Source organism: Mobula birostris, chromosome 2 (assembly GCF_030028105.1).
Source record: "Mobula birostris isolate sMobBir1 chromosome 2, sMobBir1.hap1, whole genome shotgun sequence".
Taxonomy (NCBI): domain Eukaryota; kingdom Metazoa; phylum Chordata; class Chondrichthyes; order Myliobatiformes; family Myliobatidae; genus Mobula; species Mobula birostris.
Genome location: NC_092371.1, coordinates 85,052,042 through 85,069,114, shown reverse-complemented (window position 1 = coordinate 85,069,114; position 17,073 = coordinate 85,052,042). Strand labels below are relative to the sequence as shown.

Sequence of the window (17,073 nt, the reverse complement as noted above, 5' to 3'; positions counted from 1 at the left end):
ACACAGCATTCACACAAATCAGGGTTCGGGTGGGCAAGACATCCCAACCTTAGGGGTTTGGCGGGACCCATATCATATCTGTCCTAGACATACGGAGCCTGAGAAACGTGATTTTCTCACAATCAAGTCCAGTGGCTGTTAACGAGGGACTAACGAGCTGCATCTCTAGTGACACCCAGTAAAAAGGGGTTTCGTGTATCTCTGTATTTTCTGCGAGAAAGTGAATCTCAAAGTGGTACATAGCAACATATACAAACTCTGATAATAAATTTACTTTGACTTTGAATGAGTATTTTAAGATGAAAGGTGGAGTCCAGAACGTTGGGTTAATGTGACACGTTGCAATTAGTTGCAACAGGAAGAGGATCCTGTTAAATGTGAACTGCGTGGGTTTCCCCCACAGTCCAGACATGCCAGTTAGTAGGTTGATTGGTCATTGTAAATTGTCATGTGATTGGGCTAGGTTTAAGTCAGTGGGTTGCTGGGTAGTGCGGCTCATTGGACTGGAATGGTCTGTTCCATGCTGTATCTCTAAATAAATAAGTGAATATTTTAAAGTGTAGGTTCCCTGAGGGTGGAAGGAGGAACCATAGCCAAGGAGGCATCAGAAAAACTGCGAGTGAAACATTTATTAACCTATGGTATGAATTCTGTAGGTTTCCCTGATCTGAATCCATGTCTGTACTTGAGGCCTCTGGAGGTGGTAGGATACAAGAGTTTGCCAGTCTTTGCCACATTGTGATACCACTCACAGATTGTAATGCTGAGGCTTTTATAAGGCATTCATCAGACTGCACTTGAGTATTGTGAGCATTTTTGGGCCCGTTGTCTAAGAAAGGATGTGCTGGCATTGGAGAGGGTCCAGAGCAGGTTCATGAGATTGATCCTGGGAATGAAAAGGTTAACATTCAAGGAGCATTCAATGGCTCTGGGCCATAATCATTGGAGTTTAGAAGAATAAGGGAAGATCTCATTGAAAATTACTGAATATTGAAAGGCCTAAATAGAGTGGGTTTAGAGAGGATGTTTCCTTCAGTGGGTGAGTCTAGAACCAGAGGATTAAACCTCAGAATACAAGGGAGTCCCTTAGAACAGAGATGAGGAGGCACTTCTTTAGCCAGAGGGTGGTGAATCTGTAGAATTCATTGCCATAGACAACTATACAGGCCAAGCCATTGGGTATATTTAAAGTACATGATAGGTTCCTGATTAAACAAGTCAGAGGTTAACAGGGTAGAAGGCAGGAGAATGGGGTTGAGAGGAATGACAAATCAGCCATGATGGAATGGCAGAGCAGACTTATTGGGCTGAAAGGCGTAATTCTACTCCTATGTCTTATGGTCTCAAAACTTCCATCAATCACTGGATTATAAACTCCATGCACTGATGAGGGCCATTTGGATGACTCACTATTAATCTGGGTTCGGTGCCTTTGGAAGAACAGGGCCACCCCATCATTTCACAAATCCACTGACGCTGACACTATTGAAGTTCTGTATTACTTTGATCTTTTGCAAAGATAACTAATGTCCTTTTCTCTCCACCACCCACCCCTCCCAATCTCCAGGTCTAACCCTATGGCACCATTTGCAACAGGAGGAGATGATCTCGATCCATTTAGGTAGGGGTTTATATCCTGTTCCACCTCTTAATGTTAAAACATAAAACAACAGTTTCAGGATTGGTTGGAAAATTTGTGCAGGTCCTGTGCAAATGTGTTTTTGACAGTAGGGGTCTCTGGAGCCAAATATAATATAGAAATTTAAGAAACTCATTAATAACTCAAACTGATTGAATTCACTTTGAGATTTGTATTACAAATGTTTAAAGTTTGATCAGACTCCAACATTGGAAACCCTGTCTCTTTGCGGCTTTCTATTATGGTCAACCTTCACTACCACCACCTACAACTCTCTCCCCTGTCCCCCCCCAAACACTTGTGCCATTATGTCCCGAAGCAACTTTACCTGCTTGTTTTCTGGTGAAGCAGCTTATGCAATTTGATTAGCTAGAAATGCTATATAAATTCAGAAATAACAACCCATCCCTGAGGTATGACTACCTGGCTACAGACACCTCTACATACATATGACCACCTATTAATTATTACCTTCAAAAGTCCATTCCTCCCACCACCTTCACTTTGCTCCCTATCCCACTCTCTCTGACAAGGGTCTCTGCCCGAAAGATCGACTGGACTCTTTTCCATAGATACTGCCTGGCTTGCTGAGTTCCTCCAGCATTTTGTGTGTGTAGTTTGTTCCACACAGCAACTTTAATATGATAAAATATCCTAAGGACTTTTATAGGTGCTGCAGTCAAATAAAATGTAACAAGAACTGGGGCTTCTATACCAAGATTTGTAGGGACCCTGTAACATGCTGATTCTGTTCAATGGTTTCACAATGTTTTTTATTTATTGACATATATTATGAAATAGGCCATTCTAGCCCTTTGAAACAGCAATCCCCAATTTTTAATCCTAGTCTAATCATGGGACAATTTACAATGACTAATTGACACACCAACCGGTACGTCTTTGGAGGAAACCTGAGCACCCGGAGGAAACCCACGTAGTCATAGGAGAACATACAAACTCCTTACAAGCAGTGGTGAGAATTGAACCTGGTCGCCTGCACTGCAAAGCATTGTGCTGACCATTATGCTACCGTGCAGTCCCAGTGTCTCATTCAGTTTCCATTAACAGCTAGCCGGAAATATTCCAGTATGGAGTAAATTTCTTCACTTGATCCTCTCCATTACCTTACTCCAAATGCATAAAACACAAAAGATCCTTATTCAATGTATTTCTGTAATAAAATGTTCCAGTTTGGGTTGATTGCATCCAAGAGCTTCATATGTATTATGTCCTGGGAGGAGGGGTAAGCAAAGCTTTGCTTTAATTTCTCCAAAACTTAATTCATAGTCCAGAAGTGTATTCCTGTGGAGCTGTCTCAACAGCAGGCTTTTCCCTCTGTATGTTATCATCCTGTGTCTGCCAGCACCACTTTCTCTCCATAGAACATTGGACACCACAGCACAGTACAGGTCCATTAGTCTACAATGTTGTGCCAATGTTCTAAGATCAATCTAATCCTTCCCTTCTCCATAGACCTCCATTTTTCTTTCATCCACATCCCTATCTAAGATTCTCTACCACCACACTGGCAGCGCATTCCATGCACTCACCACTCTCTGTGTTTTAAAAAAAAACTACCTCTGACATCCCCTTATACTTGCCTCCAATCACCTTAAAATTATACCCCTTTATGTTAACCATTTTAACCTGGGGGAAAATTCTCTAACTGTCCAATCTATCTTTGCCTCTTTTCGTCTTGTATACCTCTATCAAGTCAGCTCTCATCCTCCTTCACTACAAAAATATATTAATATAAATGCTTTATGTCTTAAAAGGTACCTGAAGTATATAATATGTGTAACATGTTAAAGATAACAGCTAATTTAAAAACATAGAAAACCTGCGGCACGATACAGGCCCTTCGGCCCACAAAGCTGTGCCGAACATGTCCTTGCATTAGAAATTACCTAGGGTTACCCATAGGCCTCTATTTTTCTGAGCTCCATGTACCTATCCAGGAGTCTCTTAAAAGACCCTATCGTATCTGCCTCCACCACCATCGCTGGCAGCCCATTCCATGCGCTCACCACTCTCTGCGTAAAAAAACTTACACCTGACATCTCCTCTGTACCTACTTCCAAGCACCTTAAAACTGTGCCCTCTGGTGCTAGCCATTTCAGCTCTGGGAAAAAGCCTCTGACTATCCACATGATCAATGCCTCTCATCATCTTCTACACCTCTATCAGCTCACCTCTCATCCTCCGTCGCTCCAAGGAAAAAAGACTGAGTTCAGTCAATCTATTCTCATAAGGCATGCTCCCCAATCCAGGCAACATCCTTGTAAATCTCTTCTGCACCCTTTCTATGGTTTCCACATCCTTCCTATAGTGAGGCAACCTGAACTGAGCACGGTATTCCAAGTGGGGTCTGACCAGGGCCCTGTATAGCTGCAACATTACCTCTCGGCTCCTAAACTCAATCCCACGATTGATGAAGGCCAATGCATCGTTTGCTTTCTTAACCACAGAGTCAACCTGCGCAGCAGCTTTGAGTGTCCTATGTACTCGGACCCCAAGATCCCTCTGATCCTCCACACTGCCAAGAGTCTTACCGTTAATACTATATTCCGCCACCATATTTGACCTACCAAAATGAACCATCTCACACCTATCTGGGTTGAACTCAATCTGTCACTTCTCAGCCCAGTTTTGCGTCCTATCAATGTCCTGCTGTAACCTCTGACAGCCCTCCACACTATCCACATCACCTCCAACCTTTGTGTCATCAGCAAATTTACTAACCCATTCCTCCACTTCTTTGTCCAGGTCATTTATAACCCGTCTACAACCACTTTTTGCCTTCTGTGGGCAAGCCAGTTCTGGATCCACAAAGCAATGTTCCCTTCGATCCCTTGCCGCCTTACTCTGTCCAGAAGCCTTATGTGGGGTACCTTACCAAATGCCTTGCTGAAATCCATATACACAACATCTACTGCTCTACCTTCATCAATGTGTTTAGTCACATCCTCAAAAAATTCAAGCAACACACACAAAATGCTGGTGGAATGCAGCAGGCTAGGCAGCATCTATAGGAAGAAGTACAGTTGATGTTTCGGGTCGAGACCATTCGTCAGGACTAATGGAAAAAAGAGATTTGAGAGGGGGAGGGGGAGACCCAAAATGATAAGAGAAGACAGGAGGGGCAGGGATGAAGCTAAGAGCTGGGAAGTTGATTGGCAAAAGGGATACAAGGCTGGAGAAGGCGGAGTATCATAGAATGGAAGGCCTTGGAAGTAAGAAAGGGGGCGGGGAGCACCAGAGGAATATGGAGAACAGGCAAGGAGTTATTGTGAGAGGGAAAGAGAAAAAAATATATATAAAAATTGGGGTAAGAAGAGGAGGAGGGGCAATATCAGAAGTTAAAGAAATCAATGTTCATGCCACCAGGTTGGAGGCTACCCAGATGGAATATAAGGTGTTGTTCCTCCAACCTGAGTGTGACTTCATCTCGATGGTAGAGGAGGCCATGGATTGACAATCGGAATGGGAATGAGAAGTGGCATTAAAATGTGTGGCCACTGGAGATCCTGGAGTGTAGGTGTTCAGCGAGGCGGTCTCCCAATCTGCGTCGAAAAATTCAATCAGCCTCGTAAGGCACGACATGCCTTTGACGAAGCCATGCTAACTATTCCTAATCATAATATGCTTCTCCAAATTTTCATAATTCCTGCCTTTCCGGATCTTCTCCATCAACTTACCAACCATTGAAGTAAGACTCACTGATCTATAATTTCTTGGGCTCCCTTTCTTGAATAATGGAACAACATCTGCAACTCTCCAATCCTCTGGAACCTTTCCCATCCCCATTGATGATGCAAAGATCATCACCAGTGGCTCAGCAATCTCCTCCCTCACCTCCCACAGTAACCTGGGGTACATCTCATCTGGTCCCAGTGACTTATCCAACTTGATGCTTTCCAAAAGCTCCAGCACATCCTCTTTCTCAATATCTACATGCTCAAGTTTTTCAGTCCGCTGTAAGTCATCCCTACAATCGCCAAGATCCTTTTCCGTAGTGAATACTAAAGCAAAGTACGTATTCAGTAAGTATCTCTGCTATCTCCTCCAGTTTCATACACACTTTTCCACTGTAACACTTGATTGGTCCTGTTCTGTAACGTCTTATCCTCTTGCTCTTCACATACTTGTAGAATGCCTTGGAGTTTTCCTTAATCCTGTCCGCCAAGGCCTTCTCATGGCCCCTTCTGGCTCTCCTAATTTCTTTCTTAAGCTCCTTCCTGCTAGCCCTAATTTCTTTCTTAAGCTCCTCCTGCTTTTCTACCCATGCAGCACTGTGATAATGACCAGATCATAAATTTGAAGGTTATCAATTAAGCAAGATTACAAAGATACTTCCAATGCTGCTGTTTTAAGTAACACCTCAGGAGGTAGTAGAGAGGGTGCATTAGGCAGAGGAGTAGAATGAGGCTATTCAGCATATTGAGTCTGTTTCGCCGTTCTGTCATGGCTGATTTATTATCCCCTAAACTCCATTCTCCTCCCTTCTCCCTGTAAATTTTGATGCCCTAATTAATTAAGAACCTATCAACCTCCACTTTAAATATACCCAGTGACTTGACCATCAGACATTGGAGCAGAATTAGGCTATTCAGCCCATCAAGTATGCGCTGCCATTCCATCATGGCTGATCTCGGATCCCACTGAACCCATACACCTGCCACCTTGCCATATCCTTTGATACCCTGACCAATCAGGAAATGATCAACCTCCGCCTTAAATATACCCATAGCCCTGGCCTCTACTGCAGTCTGTGGCAGAGCATTCCATGTATTCATCACTCTCTGGCAAAAAAAAATCCTCCTTACCTCCATTCTGAAAGGTTGTTCCTCAGTTTTGAGACTGTGTCCTCTAGTTGTGGATACCCCCAGTACAGGAAACATCCTCTCCACATCCACCTTATATAGTCCTTTTAGTACATTTCAGTGAGATCCCCCCCCCCCCCACATTCTTCTGAATTCCAGTGAGTACAGGTCCAAAGCTGCCAAATGCTCCTCATATGTTAACCCCTTCATTCCCAGAATCATCCTCATGGACCTCCTCTAGACTCTCTCCAATGACAACACATCCTTTCTGAGATATGGGATTGAAAACTGTTGACAATACTCCAAGTGCAGCCTGAGTAGTGTCTTATAAAGGCTCAGCATTATCTCTGTGCTTTTATGTTCTGTTCCCCTTGAAATGAACGCCAACATTGCTTTTGCCGCCTTTACCACAGAGTCTTACATGAAGACTAAGTTCCACTGCACCTCTGATGTTTGAACCTTCTCCCCGTTTAGATAATAGTCCACACTATTATTCTTTTTACCAAAATGCATACATTTCCCAACACTATTCCATTTGCCACTTTTTTGCCCATTCTTCCAACTTGTCTAAGTCCTACCTGAATCGCAATGCTTCCTCGGCACTACCAACCCCTCCACTTATCTTCCTATCATTCACAGACTTAACCATAAAGCTGTCAATACCATTTTCCAATATGATTCATGTGTCTTATGCTTCTCCTTCTCAATTTGCAGTACGAATTCAATCACATTATGATCATTGCCTCCTAAGGGTTCATTTACATTAAGTTCCCTAATAAGATCTGGGTTATTGCACAACACTCAATCTAAGATAGCCTTTCCCTGAGTAGGCTCAAGCACAAGTTGCACTAAAATGCCATCTTGTAGGCATTCAACAAATTCCCTCTTGCGATCTGATATCAACCCGATTTTCCCAATCCCCTTGCATATTGAAATCCCCCATTACAATTGTATCACTACCCTTATTGCATGCCTTTTCCAGCTCCTTCTGCAAACTCAACACCATATCTTGGTTACTATTTGGAGGCCTCTATATGATTCCCATGTTTTCTTCACCCTTGCAGTTTCTTAACTCCAACCACTAAGATTCAACATTCTCTGACCCAGTGTCACCTCTTTCTAAAGATGTAATTCCATCTCTTACCTACAGAGCCACACCACTGCCTATGCCTTTCTGCCTGTTGTTTCAATACAGAGTATATCCTTTGATGTTAATCTCCCAACAAATGGCCTTCTTTCACCCTATGACTAAAGAAATTCTTCCATATCTCTATTCTAAAGAGATGTCCTTCTGTTTAGAGGCCCTTTAGCCCTAAACTCCCCCACTATAGGAAACATCCCCTCATGTCCATTCTATCTTGGCCTTTCAGTACTTTTTTTTTTACTAGAGTCCATTCATTGCTGGACATTTTCTTATGAACTCCAGCCTTTGAAACTTAGGCTGGTATCTTCCCCTCTCCACTCCTAGTCTTGATGCTTGGTTTCATCTCAAAACCCAGACATTTTCTCTCTCCCCATGGATTCTGAGTACCTTCAGATTGTTAAAAACCTATATGTTTGACAGGGCAATCGGGATTTGCATATATCAGTTCATAGGTCTTGCAGGTCAAGTGCAATCTGCTTAAAATGTATTGAACAGTGCTGTGTTAGTTGTTTTGTTGAAATAGGATGCAAGTGTCTCCTTGAATCTTCCCTTCCAACTATAATATGAAGAAGGCAGAGTTGTGGCTCCACGCAGGAATTTGAGATTTGGTATGTCTGTAAAGACTGTTACAAATTTTTATAGATGTATAATAGAGAGTATTCTGACGATTGCATCACAGCCTGGTATGGAGGCTCCAGTGCACAGTATTGCAAGAGGGCTGCATCCACCACTGAGGATTTTTAACTATACAGGACACACCCTCTTGTCATTACTACCATCAGGAAGGAACTACAGGAGGCTGAAGATCCACTCTCTGCAATTCAGAAGATATTTCTTCCCCTCTGTCATCAGATTTCTCAATGGTCCATGAACACTACCTCATTATTCCTTTTTTAACTCTACTTATTAATATTGGAATTTATATTAATTTTTGTATTTGCACTATACTACTGCAAAAGAACAAATTTCACATCATAGCGGACATCGATAACAAAGCTGATTCTGTTCTTATTAAGGTAACAGAGTTTAAGATGGCTGCACCCAGACTGCTTCTCTATCCTTGACATTTCACCACCTTGAAATGTCTTCCCCTGGGTTTTATATCATTTTCAAATGTTTCCTGATTAAACCACAATTTAGCATTGTGGCCAGCTTTTGGATGAACAGCAGCTTCTAATAAGGACGTGCTGTGCGATGGAGGGTATAGTTTCCCACCGTTAGTCCCTCTGTGTGGTACTGCAGTAAGACCTGGTATAGTCATAAGTATCCATCACTTTTCAGTAATTTAAGAAGGTCAAGAGCAATAAATCATCTCCCTTTTTAATCAAGATCATCACAGCTGGATTCTTTTAACTGTGGACTGCAGAAGATTATTCATTTGCATAAGGCAACACGGTGGCATAGTGTTTAGCACAGTTGTTTCACAGAGCCAGCAATCACTAACCAGGATTTAATTCCTGCCGCTCTCTGTAAGAAGTTTCTACATTCTCTCTGTGATCGCATGGGATTCCTCCAGGTGCTCTGGTTTCCTCCTAGATAATAGGTATCCGTTAGTCTTGCTAGACCATGGATCTGAGTCTTGGAAGGTTTCCAGGGCACAGGCCTGGGCAAGGTTGTATGGAAGACCGGCAGTTGCCCATGCTGCAAGTCTCCCCTCTCCACGCCATCGATGTTGCCCAAGGGAAGGGCACTAGGGCTGATACAGCTTGGCACCAGTGTTGTCGCAGAGCAATGTGTGGTTAAGAAATTGTTGCTCAAGGACACAACACGCTGCCTCAGCTGAGGCTCGAACTAGTGACCTTCAGATCACTAGACCGACACCTTAACCACTTGGCCACGCGCCAACTTTCCTTCTACATACATACATGCATGAAAAAGATGTATGAGTTAGGGCGAGTAGAGTCGTGGGAGTGCTGGATGCATGGCAACATTTGTGAGCTGCCCAGCACAATCCTCACTGATCTGATTTGACACAAACAATGCATTTCACTTGATGTACATTTTGATTACAAACGTACATGTGATAGAAAAAACTAATCTTTATTTTAATTATCAATTATTTTCCATTTCCGGAGCAGTAAACACCAGATTGAGACTGCCTTACACATCCCACAAACAAATTTAAATATTTTTAAAAAATTAAGTAGTTGATTATCAATTAGCTGCTGTGTTAATGCATTAATAGATGTTAGTTACCTATGCAATCTTTTCATTCTATTACAGTTTGACCTGCATTCCCTGTCACCTGGTCTCACCTATCACCTTCTAGTTTGTACTCCTTCCCCTCCCTCCACCTTTTTATTCTGGCTTTTTCACCCTTCCTTTTCAGTCCTGATGAAGGGTCTTGGCTTGAAACATTTTCTGCTTATTCCTCTGTGTAGATGCTGCTTGATCTGCTGAGTTCCTCCAGCATTTTGTGTGTATTGTTGTGGATTTCCAGCATCTGCAGAATTTCTTGTGTTTATGATTTCTTGTTTGAAATCTCAGTCCGTGAACATTATTGCATTTCAAAGCAATCAGTTCTTTCAGTTCCTGAACCCAACAATTTCTTCGGTTTCCCAAGGTTGTGTTGATATCTGCTAACAATAGTTATCCACGGATTTCTATAGTTCATTTCAAACTCAATTGATTCAAGAAATGTCATACCATGGAGTAGTTATTTGAAGTGGTGAGGGGACAATCTTATAGTTATCACAGGGATAGTTCTATATAATCTTGTATTCCTTCATAAACAATATAATTCATAAAACGCCTGCATTTAAAGAAGATTGTTTTACTAGGACATAACGTGCAAGACTCCGGCTGAAAATAAAGGAAAGCACAGACTTTTTTTTTAATCTAGAGATACAGCATGAAACAGGCTCTTTCTGCCCAGCAACCCACTGATTTAACTCTAGCCTAATCACGGGACAATTTACAAGACTAATTAACCTACTAACCAGTATGTCTTTGGACCATGGGAGGAAACCAGAGCACCTGGAGGAATTGCATGCACTCACAGGAAAGACATATGAGCTTCTCACAGAGGATGCCGGAATTAAATCCCAAACTCCAATGTCCCAAGCTGTAATAGTGTTGCGCTAACTCCTTCTCTACCATGGGGCCCCAAAATGGCCTTGCAAATGTGTGTTGCTTTGCAGTGAAAAGAGTCAGAATCAGGTTTAATGTAAATGAGGAAAAAAAAAGAACAAATATAGTGAGGTAGAGTTCATGGATTCATTGCCCATTCAGAAATCTGACAGCGGTGGGGCAAAAGCTGTTTAGAGTGAGTCAGATGACTCCTCAATCTCCTTGCACTTTCTGTGTAACATTACATTGTACATTCTGTTTGCTGTGTTACCATCTCTGTGCACCTGTCTATGAAACTATCTGTCTGGATGGTGCACAAACAAAAACATTTCACTTTATCTCGATACAGGTGATAATAATAAACCAATTCTCTTATTAATTTTTTTATGCCTTTCTACAAGAAACTACAGAGAGAAAACCCAATAACAAAATGGGGATTTATACAGTACGAAACAAGCATCCAATATGTAATTCATAACAATAAGAAAAAAAGTGAGTTATTTAAAATTGGTATCCACCCCAACCTCCCTCTGAAAAAGGAAAACCCAGGCTAACCATTTGCATATAAAAGAAAAAAAAATCAATCGAAGCATTCAACCCCAGAGAACTGTAAATATATGTAGGAAAAAAGAAAGTATAATGCCGACTACCAAAAGTATAATGTAATTCACAACAAAAAAAACGTATAACTTACAAAAAAAAGGCTGAAAGTAAGGGATTGTAGCATACAAAAAAAGGATAAACTTGCCCTAAAGAAGAATTATGAAAATATTCAAGAAAAGTTCCTTACACCTTATGAAACTTTATGTTTGAATTAAGAAGTGAATAATTTTTTCGAGGTCTAAACAGGCCATACTATCGCTAAGCCATTGAGCATGAGTGGGTGGGGCAGCAACTTTCCACCTAAGAAGAACCAACTGTATAGCCAAGAGAGAGGCAAAAGATAATGTTTGGCATTTAGTTGGATAAGTGCAAATTTATATCACCCAAGGTGCGAAAAAGAGCAACCAGAGGGCTGGGTTCTAAATGGCAATTAAGAATATGAGATAGGGTTGAAAAAACTTCTCTCCAGAATTTCTCTAGACTAGGACAGGTCGGATACATATGAATAAGGGAAGCCTCAGCCCCTTTACACTTATCACAGATAGGACTAATAAAACCGCGATACTTCAGTTTTAGATATATGAGCCCTGTGTACAACCTTAAACTGCAAAAGGCAGTGGCGAGCACATAGAGAGGTTGAGTTGACAAGTCTGACTTAAGAATTAAATCCCAAACCGCATCAGATAAGGAGATATTTAGATCTTGTTCCCAGGCAGTTCTCATTTTATCGAAAGGGGCACGCCTGAAAATCACTAACTTATCCCGAAGAGCAGAAATTAAACCTTTACCCAATGGATTGGTACAAAGAAACAAGTCCAGAACATTTTTCTCAGGCGTCTCAGGAAAGTTTGATATCAAGGGGTTAATGAAATGTCTAATTTGAAGATATCTAAAGAAATGAGTATTAGGTAGACTAAACTTTACAGACAATTGTTGAAAAGTTGCAAAACGATTATCTATGAAAACATCTTCAAAGTGCCTAATACCCTTTCTATGCCAGTCGTAAAATGTTGAATTCAGCATAGAAGGTTGGAAAAGATGATTGTGTAAAATAGGGCTAGAGGGAGAATGAAGACCGTTAAATTTTCTGAACTGAGCCCATCTTCTTAAAGTATGTCTGATAAGAGGATTAACAGTAAGTCTAGGAAATGACAAGGAAATGAGGAACCGAGAAGTGCAGAAATTGAAGGATCCTTAGTAGAGTTCAACTCCATTGCCACCCATTTTGGGCAGTCAGACTTATTATGGAAGAAAGACCAAAAAATAAGACAACGAATATTGGCTGCCCAATAATATAAACGAAAATTAGGCAAGGCCATACCACCTTACTTTAGATTTTTGAAGATGAGCTTTATTAAGTCTAGGGCATTTACCCTTCCATAGATAAGATGAAATCGTAGAATATCACCCATCAAAAAAAGCTTTAGAAATAAAAATTGGAGAAGACTGAAATAGATACAAAAATTTAGGAAGGAGATACATTTTAATAACATTAATAGGACCTACGAGAGGCATAGACAAGGGTGACCACTGTGTCAAACTCTGTTTTGTAGAGTTTAGAAGATTGGTAAGATTTTCTCGAAAAAGATTCTTAAAGTTCCTTGTTACTGTAATACCAAGATAGGTGAATTGATTGTTAACTACTTTAAAAGGGAGGTCATGGAATACTAAAGCTTGTGCTTCTCTATTAATTGGAAAGGGTTCACTCTTATGTAAATTAAGTTTATAACCAGAAAGTTGGCTAAATCTATTAAGAAGTGAAAACATTGAGGGTAAGGAGGTAGTCAGGTTTGATATAAAAAGTAAAAGATCGTCAGCATAAAGGGAAACTTCATGCTCAACACTTCCCCTTCAGATCCCCATCACTTCAGCACAGCTGTGAAGCGCAATAGCAAGTGTCTCCATAGCCAAATCGAAGAGTAAGGGACTTAAAGGGCAACCTTGACGAGTGCCGCGTTTAAGACTGAAAGACTGGGATAGCTGAGAGATGGTCAAAACACAAGTGGTGGGACATGAATATAATAATTTAATCCATGTAATAAAACTTTGTCCAAAATCAAATTTTTCTAAAACCGCAAAAAGGTAATTCCACTCGACGCGATCGAGCGCTTTTTCCGCATCAAGAGAAATAGCACATTCAGGAATCCCAGGTGAGGGTGAATATAGGATATTAAATAAGTGCCGTATATTAAAAAAGGGAAGACAATTTTTGATAAAACCACTCTGATCTTCAGAAATAATAGAGGGTATAATGTTTTCTAATCTACTAGCCAAAATTTTAACATCGACATTTAATAAAGAAATCAGCCTATACGAAGAACACTCTGTTGGATCTTTACTTTTTTTGGCTAAAAGAATGATACATGCCTCGCTAAATGAAGCAGGCAATTTACCATGCTTAAACAAATCGGATAGAACTAAAAATAATTGAGACGAAAGCAGTGAAGAAAATGATTTATAAAATTCTGCAGAAAAGCCATCAGGTCCGGGAGATTTACCCGACTGTAATGCAGAGATGGCAGATGATATTTCCTCTAATGATAATGGTTCATTGAGTTTTGCTTTAAAGTCAGGAGAGAGCGAAGGAATATTTAAACTATTTAAAAAATGCTCAGCCGAGATATTCTCATTTAAAGATTTAGAAGTATAAAGTCGAGAATAATAGTTCTTAAATGTGTCATTGATATCAGAATGATTCGAAGTAATGTTCCCATTTCCCATTTGAATTTTTGTGATTTGTTGTTTAGCTTCAGAGCGCCTTAGTTGGTTAACTAAAAGCTAACCGGACTTACCCCCATGAATACAAAATAGGCTCTTAATTTCAAGAAGTTGGCGTTCAACTGGCCGAGTGGAGATGAGGTCAAACTTAGTTTGAAGTTCTACTCTCTTCTTATACAATTCGGGATTTTTGGTCTGGGCATATAATTGGTCTGTTGCTTTAATTTGACCAATCAAGTCTAAATGCTGTAAGTAGGTCTTTCTTTTCAGATTCACAGTATATGAAATTATTTGACCCCTCAAATATGCTTTCATGGCATCCCAGACAACCTGGGATGAGATTTCAGATGACATGTTAGTACTTTTAAAAAAAAGTTATCTGGTCCTTCATAAACTTTACAAACTCATTATCCGACAACAAGGTCGGATTAAAACGCCAATGTTTGTTCATTTGAGGAAAACCAGGGAAATTTATGGACAGGGTAACTGGGTATCTAACCAACAATTAAAATCACCACCCAATATGAGGGAATATAAACTCAAGTCAGACAATAAAGGGAAAAAAAAAGTCAAAAAAATCCACATCATCTCAGTTGGGAGCATAGAGCCAAGACTACCCTATTATTATACAATTTCCCAGAGACAATAATAAAACGACCACTTGTATCCGAAATTTTGTAGTGAAGCTCAAAGGGAACATTCTGGTTAATAAGAATTGAACCCCCACCCCCCACCCCTCAGCTTTAGCCGGAAAAGCAGAATGGAAGTGCTGTCCCACCCACCTAGACATAAGGCGAGAGTTATCAAAACTACGAATATGTGTTTCTTGCAAAAAAACAATGTCAGCTTTGAGCTCCTTGAGATGTGAAAACACCTTCCTTCTTTTAACAGGATGGTTCAGTCCTTTAACATTCCAGCTTATAGGATTCAACAGGCTAACCATTGTCATATATAAAAAATATAGAGTAGTAGGCATAAATATGAACAAACATTCTAATAACAGCTCTGGGGCAGAAGTGAATAATGAGAAAATCAGGACAAAAAAAAGTCCTCAATAACAAAAAATAACTAAGGGTTGTTTAAATAGTGTTGGCACTAGGAAGCCCCCCCCCCCCCGCCCAGAACCCAAAGCAAGAAGGCTACCAAAGAACAGCGGCAAGCTCTTCAGAAGAAAACTACCCCTACCCCAGCTTCCAGTTTCTGTGTAGCTTCATGAGCTCCATTTAATTAACAGTTTGAAAAAAAAACAGAGCTTATGCACTTGGAATAAAAATTGTACACAAAAAAAAGAAAACAGTGCTATCAAAAAGTATTAGACTTAACTTGAAATAATAATCCAGATTACCATACCCGCAAAGAAAAAAAATACAGTAATTAAAAAAACTAAAATTTAAAAAGAAAAACGGGGGAAAAAAGTACTAATCGGCCCATTTAAATAATCAAATCAAGTCTGAAGGAGATACCATAGCAAGGAGACTTACGAAAAAATTTCTGAACTTATAGCAAGAGTTAAACCATTTTCAGTAATTTAAAAATTAATTTAGGAGTCCCCATAGCAGGAGACTTTCAGTAAATTTCTGAACTTATCAGCAGAGTTAAACCATTTTCAGTAATTTAAAATTAAATTTAAAAGGAAAACAAGAAATATAAAAAAAAGAGAAAAAAATAGCAATTGGCCATTTTAAATAATCAAATCGAGTCTAAAGAAATCACAATGGCAAGGAGACTTTCAATAAATTTCAGAATTTATAGCAAAGTTAAAACATTTCAGTAATTTAAAAATTAATTAAGAAGGAGTCACCAGAGCAAGGAGACTTTCAGTAAATTTCTGAGTTGCTTCATAGCAGAGTTAAACCATTTTCAGTCAGATTAAAAATTAAATTTAAAAGGAAAACAAAAAATATTAAAAAAACAGAGAAAAAAAGCAATCGGCCATTTTAAGTAATCAAATCGAGTCTAAAGAAATCACAATGGCAAGGAGACCTTCGATAAATTTCTGAACAACTTCTGTACCAGAAATAAACCATTTTCAGTCATTTAAAAATTTAATTTAAAAGGAAAACAAAAAAAAGGAAAAACCCAAATAGTAATCAGCCCATTTTAAATAATCAGATCGAGTCTGAATAGGTCCTAACAGCAGGGAGACTTTCGATGAATTCCTAAGGCCTCTGTAACAGAGTTGAAACTATTTTTTGTCCCCAGTACTAAGAGTTATTCGAAGATGGGGGGGGTAATGTAGCAAGGGCCTAAGTCCACAATTGTAAAACTCTTTCATTACACCTCTGTATTCGGCGCACAACCAGAAAACTTGAGCATTATCTTCAACAATACGAATGGGGATGGCCCTGGTAATGCAATTTTCCTCTCCAATGAGCTGCCATAATCAGAAGATTTTTCACCTGATAGCGATGAAAACAAACCATAACTGGGCATGGCTGGGAGCCCAATTCGGGGCTTAGAACGAAATACCTGTATACAGTGGGCTCTGTCTAACTCAGGTAAATTCAGAAGAGTATCTTTCCCAAAAATCTCACAAAGTACAAGAGCGAAAAAAATTCAACAAGAACTCTGCTTTCGATAACCCCTGGCAGACTGAGGATACATAGTTGTGCCTTCTGCTCTGACCTTTGAGATCAGCTATTTTCGATGATAACGCTGGTGTTATTCTCACTCAAATTAGAACAGACAGCTTTCAGCTGCTGAACGTGACATTTTAAATCTCTGGTTTCTGAGGCAAGATGAGAGAGACGAATGGCAAGTTCCTCCACTTTGGAACTGACTTGATCCAATTTTGACTCCAACGACCTGAAGGAAGACTTACATTCAGATATAATCTCTTGTCGGTGCTGATCCAAAATGGCGATAATGTCGGCAGAGAAGCCCGAGGCAGTCGCAGAGACTTTTCCCAGCTTTAGAGGGTTTGAAAGCCATTGTAAGATAGATGTATTCGCAGGCAGGTAGGAGAACAAAAAAAAAATTAGCAGTCTGGAGTAGAAAAAGGAAGATAAGAAGTGCAGAGGTAAGAAATGAAACAAAGCGACAATTTTAAGCGATTAACCTATCGCCATCTTACCAGA

At 40.1% G+C, this 17,073-nt stretch overlaps 1 protein-coding gene across 2 annotated transcripts in view; it reads left to right on the top strand.

Moving 5' to 3' along the window:
* psmf1 (proteasome inhibitor subunit 1) overlaps positions 1 to 17,073 on the top strand; it is an 83,547-nt gene that overhangs the window by 51,884 nt on the left and 14,590 nt on the right. The window contains exon 5 of one of the 2 annotated variants that reach the window (XM_072244316.1): positions 1,568 to 1,621. The exons of the other annotated variant lie outside the window; for it this stretch is intronic. Coding sequence (XP_072100417.1) covers positions 1,568 to 1,621 — 54 coding nt within the window. The remainder of the gene's footprint in view (positions 1 to 1,567; positions 1,622 to 17,073) is intronic. 2 annotated transcript variants of the gene reach the window in all.